Source organism: Athene noctua, chromosome 37 (genome assembly GCF_965140245.1).
Source record: "Athene noctua chromosome 37, bAthNoc1.hap1.1, whole genome shotgun sequence".
NCBI lineage: Eukaryota > Metazoa > Chordata > Aves > Strigiformes > Strigidae > Athene > Athene noctua.
In genome coordinates this window covers 277,996-287,240 of record NC_134073.1, presented here as the reverse complement: position 1 = coordinate 287,240, position 9,245 = coordinate 277,996, and the positions used below count along the sequence as shown (strand labels likewise).

General features: G+C 52.4%; 2 protein-coding genes across 2 annotated transcripts in view; both read right to left on the bottom strand.

The window, feature by feature from the left end:
• Positions 1-1,165, bottom strand: part of LOC141972953 (battenin-like) — an 11,030-nt gene extending 9,865 nt beyond the window's left edge. The window contains exon 1 of the mRNA XM_074931022.1: positions 1,116-1,165. Coding sequence (XP_074787123.1) covers positions 1,116-1,165 — 50 coding nt within the window. The remainder of the gene's footprint in view (positions 1-1,115) is intronic.
• The window catches only part of LOC141972923 (eukaryotic translation initiation factor 3 subunit C-like), a 53,283-nt gene extending 44,103 nt beyond the window's left edge, over positions 1-9,180 (bottom strand). The window contains 7 exon segments of the mRNA XM_074930985.1: positions 1,412-1,533; positions 2,502-2,553; positions 4,859-4,984; positions 7,732-7,921; positions 8,003-8,068; positions 8,142-8,255; positions 9,159-9,180. Of these exon segments, the coding sequence (XP_074787086.1) occupies positions 1,412-1,533; positions 2,502-2,553; positions 4,859-4,984; positions 7,732-7,921; positions 8,003-8,068; positions 8,142-8,239 (654 nt within the window). The 5' untranslated portion in view covers positions 8,240-8,255; positions 9,159-9,180.
• Positions 9,181-9,245: the final 65 nt, after the last annotated feature.

Below are 9,245 nucleotides of genomic sequence, written 5' to 3'. Positions count from 1 at the left end.
CCCCCACTTTCCCCCAAAACCCCCAATTTCCCCCAAAACCCCCCCCACTTCCCCCCCACTTTGCCCAAAACCCCCCAATTTCCCCAAAACCCCCCAATTTCCCCCAAAACCCCCCAATTTCCCCCCAAAACCCCCCAATTTCCCCCATATTTTGCCCCAAACCCCCCGATTCCACCCCAAACCCCCGATTTCCCCCCAATAATGCCAAAACCACCGGATTTTGCCCCAAAACCCCCCAATTTGCCCCAAACATCCCCAAAACCCCCCAATTTCCCCCAAAACCCCCAATTTCCCCCGTATTTTGCCCAAAACCCCCCGATTTCCTCCCAATATGCCCAAAACCACCGGATTTTGCCCCAACCCCCCAATTTCCCCCCAAAACCCCCCAATTTCCCCCAAAACCCCCAATTTCCCCCCCAAACCCCCCAATTTCCCCCCAAAACCCCCCAATTTCCCCCCAAAACCCCCCCACTTCCCCCCCACTTTGCCCAAAACCCCCGATTTTGCCCAAAACCCCCCAATTTCCCCAAAACCCCCAATTTCCCCCCAAAACCCCCCAATTTCCCCCATATTTTGCCCAAAACCCCCCGATTCCACCCCAAACCCCCCGATTTCCCCCAATAATGCCCAAAACCACCGGATTTTGCCCCAAAACCCCCAATTTGCCCCAAACATCCCCAAAACCCCCCAATTTCCCCCCAAAACCCCCCAATTTCCCCCATATTTTGCCCAAAACCCCCCGATTTCCTCCCAATATCCCCAAAACCGCCGGATTTTGCCCCAAACCCCCCAATTTCCCCCAAAACCCCCCAATTTCCCCCAAAACCCCCCAATTTCCCCCCAAAACCCCCAATTCCCCCCAAAACCCCCCAATTTCCCCCCAAAACCCCCCCACTTCCCCCCACTTTGCCCAAACCCCCCGATTTTGCCCAAAACCCCCCCGATTTTCCCCCAAAACCCCCACCTTGACCAGCGGCGCCCCGCCCTTGACCTTCTCCCACTCGCCGCCTTCGTCGCCCTCCTCCTCCTCCTCGTACTTGCGGCTCTTGCGGTCGTGCTTCTTTTTCGCTTTTTCTCCCGTTTTTTCTCCCCGCTCTTCTTATCCTCGTCCCTACGGCACCGACCCCGACCCCCCCTCAGCGGGGGGGTCCCCGTGTCCCCCCATATCCCCCCCCCCGGCGTTAATTTTTGGGGCGAAACCCTCACTTTTTCAAAAAATTTCGACGCCAGCGACGTGTACTTCCCGTCGTCTTCGTCCGACTCCGAATCCGACTCCGAATCCGACTCCCCCAATCTTCCTCCGAGTCCGACTCCTCCTCTTCCTCCTCCTCCTATGGGGCAGGGCGGGGGGCACTTAGGGGGCAGCCCCGCGCCCCCAAGTGCCCCCCAAGTGCCCCCCCCCCCCTCACGCTACCTCCAGTTTCTTCAGGAACCTTCCGCGGGCGTCGCCCCCCGTCTCCTTCTTCTTGAGGAAGGCTCCGGCGCCGTCGTCGTCCTCGTCCGAGGAGGAGGAAGAGGAGGAGGAGGAGGAGCCTGCGGGGGGGGGGTGCGTGGTCACACCGCCCCCCCCCGGACCCTTTCTCGCGGGTTTTCGGGTTGGGTTTTTTTTTTTTTTTTTCAAGCAGGTTCTCACGTTTCTTGACCCATTTTGCCCATTTTTCCCCACTTCTCGACCCATTTTTCCCATTTCTCGACCCATTTTTCCCATTTCTCGACCCATTTTTCCCTTTTCCCACTTCTCGACCCATTTTTCTCATTTCTCGACCCATTTTCCCCACTTCTTGACCCATTTTCCCCACTTCTCGACCCATTTTTCCCCTTTTCCCACTTCTCGACCCATTTTTCTCATTTCTCGACCCATTTTCCCCACTTCTTGACCCATTTTCCCCACTTCTCGACCCATTTTTCCCCTTTTTCCCATTTCTTGACCCATTTTTCCCCTTTTCCCATTTCTCGACCCATTTTTCCCCCTTTTCCCATTTCTCGACCCATTTTTCCCCCTTTTTCCCACTTCTTGACCCATTTTTCCCATTTCTCGACCCATTTTTCCCCCTTTTCCCACTTCTTGACCCATTTTTCCCATTTCTCGACCCATTTTTCCCATTTCTCGACCCATTTCTCGACCCATTTTTCCCATTTCTCGACCCATTTCTCGACCCATTTTTCCCATTTCTTGACCCATTTTCTCGACCCATTTTTCCCATTTCTCGACCCATTTTTCCCCTTTTTCCCATTTCTCGACCCATTTTTCCCCTTTTTCCCACTTCTTGCCCCATTTTTCCCATTTCTCGCCCCGTTTTTCCCGTTTCTCCACTTCTCGCCCCAGTTCTCCCCTTTCTCGACCCATTTTTCCTGTTTTCCCCATTTCTCACCCAATTTTTCTCCTTTTTCCCATTTCTCACCCAATTTTTCTCCCTTTTCCCCATTTCTCCCCCCGTTTTCCCCATTTTTTCCCATTTCTCCCATTTCTCACCCCATTCCCCCCCCCCCCCATTTCCCACCTTCCGAGTCCCGACTCTTCTTCTCCTCGTCCTCGTCCGACAGCTCCGGGTTCTGCCAAAATCCCCAAAGTGACCCAAAACGGCCAAAAATCCCCAAAGTGACCCAAAACGGCCAAAAATCCCCAAAGTGACCCAAAACGGCCAAAAATCCCCCCAAAATGACCCAAAACGGCCAAAAATCCCCCTAAGTGACCCAAAACGGCCAAAAATCCCCCTAAGTGACCCAAAACGGCCAAAATCCCCCCAAGTGACCCAAAACCCCCAAAGTGACGCAAAATAGCCAAAAATCCCCCAAAATGACCCAAAAGAGCCAAAAATCCCCCCAAAGTGACCCCAAACCCCCAAAACGACCCAAAATGGCCAAAAACGCCAAAACCAGCCCAAATCTAGCCCAAAGGGGCATAAACCACCCCAAAAAGACCCAAAATGGCCAAAAATCCCCCCAAAGTGTCCAACCCCCCCCAAAGGGGCCTAAAATGCCCCAAAACAGCTTAAAAGGGCCCAAAACCCCCCAAATGGGCCAAAAACGGGCTCAAAACACTCCAGACGGACCCAAAAGGGCCAAAAATGCCCCCAAGTGACCCAAAAAAACCCCCGAAAACACCTTAAAAGGGCCCAAAAAAAACACCAAAAGGGGCAAAAATCCCCCAAAATGACCCCCAAACCCCCCTAAGTGACCCCCAAAAAAGCCAAAAAGGCCAAAAAACCCCCAAAACACCTTAAAAGGACCCAAAACACCCCCAAAAGTGACCCAAAACACCCCCAAAAGTGACCCAAAACACCCCAAAAGGGACAAAAAAAACCCAAAACACCTTCAAAGGCCAAAAAACGCCTTCAAAGGCCCCAAAGTGACCCCCCAAAAAAACCAAAAAGCCCCAAAAAAACCCCAAAACACCTTCAAAGGGCCTAAAAGTGACACAAAACACCGCAAAAGTGACACAAAAATCCCCAAAACGCCTTCAGAGGCCCCAAAGTGACCCCCAAAAAACCTAAAAAGGCCAAAAAATCACCAAAACGCCTTCAGAGGCCCCAAAGTGACCCCCAAAAAACCTAAAAAGGCCAAAAAATCACCAAAACGCCTTCAAAGGCCCCAAAACGCCTTCAAAGGCCCCAAAACGCCTTCAAAGGCCCCAAAACGCCTTCAAAGGCCCCAAAACGCCTTCAAAGGCCCCAAAACGCCTTCAAAGGCCCCAAAACGCCTTCAAAGGCCCCAAAGTGACCCCCAAAAAACCCAAAAAGGCCAAAAAATCACCAAAACGCCTTCAAAGGCCCCAAAACGCCTTCAAAGGCCCCAAAGTGACCCCCAAAAAACCCAAAAAGGCCAAAAAAAAACCCCAAAACGCCTTCAAAGGCCCCAAAACGCCTTCAAAGGCCCCAAAAACGCCTTCAAAGGCCCCAAAACGCCTTCAAAGGCCCCAAAAACGCCTTCAAAGGCCCAAAACGCCTTCAAAGGCCCCAAAACGCCTTCAAAGGCCCCAAAAACGCCTTCAAAGGCCCCAAAACGCCTTCAAAGGCCCCAAAGTGACCCCCAAAAACCCAAAAAGGCCAAAAAAAACCCCAAAACGCCTTCAAAGGCCCCAAAACGCCTTCAAAGGCCCCAAAACGCCTTCAAAGGCCCCAAAACGCCTTCAAAGGCCCCAAAACGCCTTCAAAGGCCCCAAAAACGCCTTCAAAGGCCCCAAAACGCCTTCAAAGGCCCCAAAAACGCCTTCAAAGGCCCCAAAACGCCTTCAAAGGGCCCAAAGTGACCCCCAAAAAACCCAAAAAGACCAAAAAATCACCAAAACGCCTTCAAAGGCCCCAAACGCCTTCAAGGCCCCAAAACGCCTTCAAAGGCCCCAAAACGCCTTCAAAGGCCCCAAAACGCCTTCAAAGGCCCCAAAACGCCTTCAAAGGCCCCAAAACGCCTTCAAAGGCCCCAAAACGCCTTCAAAGGCCCCAAAACGCCTTCAAAGGCCCCAAAACGCCTTCAAAGGCCCCAAAACGCCTTCAAAGGCCCCAAAACGCCTTCAAAGGCCCCAAAAACGCCTTCAAAGGCCCCAAAAACGCCTTCAAAGGCCCCAAAAACGCCTTCAAAGGCCCCAAAACGCCTTCAAAGGCCCAAAAACGCCTTCAAAGGCCCAAAAACGCCTTCAAAGGCCCAAAACGCCTTCAAAGGCCCCAAAACGCCTTCAAAGGCCCCAAAACGCCTTCAAAGGCCCCAAAACGCCTTCAAAGGCCCCAAAACGCCTTCAAAGGCCCCAAAACGCCTTCAAAGGCCCCAAAGTGACCCCCGAAAAACCCAAAAAGGCCAAAAAAAACCCCCAGAAGGACCCAAAAGTGACCCAAACCGCCCCGGAGCGAGCCCGAAACCCCACCTGGCGGTAGGAGCTGAGGTGCGCCTCGTAGTCGCGGTTGTGTTTGCGGATTTTCTGGCGCAGGGTGCTCAGCGCCTTCGCGTTGTTCTTGTTCATCTTCTTCTTGCCCTCCTTGTCCTCCCACAGCTGCCAAAAACGCCAACAAATCCAGAAAACGGCGCTTCCCGCCCCAAAAATACCCCAAATCGGGGAAAACGTGGGCGGAAAACGCGGAAAAAATACCCCAAGTCTTCTTCCCGCCCCGCGGATTTCCCAAATCGGCCAAAATTTGGACGTAAAATGAGGCAAAAAACCTTCAGATTTTCTTCCTGCCCCAAAAATCCCCCAAATCAGCCAAAATTTGGACATAAAATGAGGCAAAAAACCCAAAATTTTCTTTCCCGCCTTGCAGATTGCCCAAAATCTGGACGTAAAATGAGGCAAAAAACCCCAAATCTTCTTCCTGCCTCACAGATTTCCCAAAATTGGCCAAAATTTGGAGGTAAAATGAGGCAAAACCCCCCAAATTTTCTTCCCGTCCCATGGATTTCCCAAATTGGCCAAAATTTGGAGGTAAAATGAGGCAAAAAACCCCAAATTTTCTTGCCGCCCCGCGGATTTCCCAAATCGGCCAAAATTTGGAGGTAAAATGAGGCAAGAAACCCTCAGATTTTCTTCCCGCCCTGCAGATTGCCCAAAATTGGTCAAAATTTGGAAATAAAATGAGGCAAAACCCCTCAAATTTTCTTCCTGCCCCCAAAATCCCCCAAATCAGCCAAAATTTTGAGGTAAAATGAGGCAAAAACCCCAAAATTTTCTTCCCGCCCTGCAGATTGCCCAAAATTGGCCAAAATTTGGACATAAAATGAGGCAAAAAAACCCCAAATTTTCTTCCTGCCTCACAGATTTCCCAAAATTGGCCAAAATTTTGAGGTAAAATGAGGCAAAAAACCCCAAAATCTCTTCCTGCCCCAAAAATCCCCCCAAATCAGCCAAAATTTGGAGGTAAAATGAGGCAAAAAACCCAAAATTCTCTTCCCGCCCTGCAGATTTCCCAAATCGGCCAAAATTTGAGGTAAAATGAGGCAAACCCCCCAAACTTTCTACTCTCCCCACAAATATCCCAAATTGGCCAAAATTTGGACACGAAAAGAACACAAAAATCACACAAATGTTCTTTTTTGCCCCACAGATTTCCCAAAATTGGTCAAAATTTTGAGGTAAAATGAGGCAAAAACCCCTCAAATTTTCTTCCTGCCCCAAAAATCCCCCAAATCGGTCAAAATTTGGACATAAAATGAGGCAAAAACCCACAAATTTTCTTCCCGCGCCGCAAATTTCCCAAATCGGCCAAAATTTGGACGTGAAAACGACACAAAAATCACACAAATGTTCATTTTTGCCCCACAGATTTCCCAAATTTGGTCAAAATTTTGAGGTAAAATGAGGCAAAACCCCCCAAATTTTCTTCCCGCCCTGCAGATTGCCCAAAAATGGCCAAAAATTTGAGGTAAAATGAGGCAAAAAACCCCAAATTTTCTTCCAGCCCCACGGATTTCCCAAATCGGCCAAAATTTAACATAAAATTTTACCAAAAACCCCCATTTTATCGTACCCCCCAGATCCTCCAAATCACCCCCAATTCCCACCCAAAACACCCCAAAACGCCCCAATTTCCCCCCGCCCCATCCACTTCCCCTAATTTACATAATCAGCCTCATTTAAATAATCCCAATTACCCCAAATTTAAGATAAAATCTAACGAAAACTTGCAATTTTCTCACCGGGCCCCCCCAAATGCTCCAAACCAACCAAAACTGAGCCCCAAAACCCCCCGAAACCCCCAATTTCCCCCAGCCCCACCCACTTCTCCCTAATTAACATATAATTAACCTCATTTAAATATTCCTGATTGCAAAAAAACTTAATTAAAAATCTACCAAACGCCCACAATTTCTCATTGCGCCCCCCCAGATCCAATTTGCCGCCGATTCACCCCAAAACACCCCAATTTCCCCCCAGCCACACCCATTTCTTCCTAATTAACATAATTAACCTCACTTAAATATTCATAATTACCAGAAACTTAATTAATTAAGAACCTACTGGACACCCATAACTTTCTCCCGTGCCCCCCAGATCCTCCCAATCGCCCCCGATTTTGCCTTAAAACCCCAAAATCCCCCAATTTCCCCCCAGCCCCACCCACTTCTCCCTAATTAACATATAATTAACCTCATTTAAATATTCCTAATTACAAAAAACTTAATTAACAAACCACTAGACACCCCAACTTCTCACTGTGCCCCCCAGATCCTCCAATTCGCCCCCGATTCACCCCAAAACCCCCCAATTTCCCCCCAGCCCCACCCACTTCTCCCTAATTAACATATAATTAACCTCATTTAAATATTCCTAATTACAAAAAGCTTAATTAAGAGCCTACCAGACACCCCCAACTTCTCACTGTGCCCCCCAGATCCTCCAATTCGCCCCCGATTCACCCCAAAACCCCCCAATTTCCCCCCAGCCCCACCCACTTCTCCCTAATTAACATATAATTAACCTCTTTTGAATATTCCTAATTACAAAAAACTTAATTAAGAGCCTACCAGACACCCCCAACTTCTCACTGTGCCCCCCAGATCCCCCAATTGTCCCCAAAACCCCCCAAAACGCCCCAATTTCCCCCCAGCCCCACCCATTTCCCCCTCATTAACATATCATCAACCTCATTTGAATATTCCTAATTACCCAAAACTTAATTAACACCCCACCAGACACCCCCCAACTTCCCATTTTACCCCCCAGATCCCCCAATTCACCCCCAAACCCCCCCGATTTCCCCCCCCCCCCTCCGCCCCTTTCTCCCTAATTAACATACGACCCCCAACCTCATTTAAATAATCCTCCAGATCAGCCAATAGCCTGACGTAGAACCGGGGCACGCCCTCCTTGTCGACCACGCCCTTGGCCTTGGCGTAGGCCCGCCCCAGCAGCTCGAACTCCTCCAGGCACTTGGTGACGTCACGGATTTTCATGGCGTTCCGGATCGTTTTGATCAGATTGGTCAATTCCTCGAATCTATGGGGCAGCCCCACATCTATGGGTCAGCCCCATAGCGCGCTCCACCCAGGGGGCGGGGTCACAAAAAGACACGCCCACCTCTTATCCTTGGCGCTCCGCACGACGCGTTTGGTGTCTTCCTCGTCCTCGCTCAGTAAAATGGGTCTGGGAAATATGCAAATTTATGCAAAATAAACCATCTATGGGGCTGCCCCACGGCGGCTGCCCCATAACTTACTTGCTGTAGTTACCCCCGACGGGTTTGGCCGCTAATTCGTCGCCCGAAACGGAGGATTCCGATTCGCTGTCGGAGCCGGTGGTGAAAAAACGCGACATGGCGGCGGTTGGGGGGCTGAGAGATATGGGGGGGGAGTTAGGGGGCTGCCCCATAGATGTGGGGCTGCCCTATAGGTGTAAGGCTGCCCCATAGGGAGAAGTTAACCTGGAGATTTTTGTGTTGCTGCGGGCTGACGCGTTGGTTTGTGCCCCATAGATTCATCCTCCCCCCATAGATTTTTCTGCCCCATAGATTTTTGTGCTCCTCAGCCCCATAGATTGGCCTCAGCCCCATAGATCAGCCCCCAGGCCCACGGATGTGCCCTCAGCCCCACAGATCCGCCCCCAGCCCCACAGATCCGCCCCCCAGCCCCACAGATCCGCCCCCCAGCCCCACAGATCCCCCCCAGCCCCACAGATCCCCCCCCAGCCCCACAGATCCGCCCCCCAGCCCCACAGATCCTCCCTCAGCCCCACAGATCCCCCCTCAGCCCCACAGATCCCCCCCCAGCCCCACAGATCCCCCCCCAGCCCCACAGATCCGCCCCCCAGCCCCACAGATCCGCCCCCAGCCCCACAGATCCGCCCCCCAGCCCCACAGATCCGCCCCCCAGATCCGCCCCCAGCCCCACAGATCCCCCCCAGCCCCACAGATCCGCCCCCCAGCCCCACAGATCCCCCCCCCAGCCCCACAGATCCCCCCCCAGCCCCACAGATCCCCCCCCAGCCCCACAGATCCGCCCCCCAGCCCCACAGATCCCCCCCCAGCCCCACAGATCCCCCCCAGCCCCACAGATCCCCCCCCAGCCCCACAGATCCGCCCCCCAGCCCCACAGATCCGCCCCCAGCCCCACAGATCCGCCCCCCAGCCCCACAGATCCGCCCCCCAGCCCCACAGATCCGCCCCCAGCCCCACAGATCCCCCCCTGCCCCACAGATCCCGCCCCCCCCCTCACTCGCACGCGGCGGCAGCTCCGACCGGTCGCGCTCTGACGCCGTTCGGTCGCGTCCGGAAGTGACGTCAGCGCGTCACGACCCCGCCCCTTCCGGTATCCCACCTCCCTCC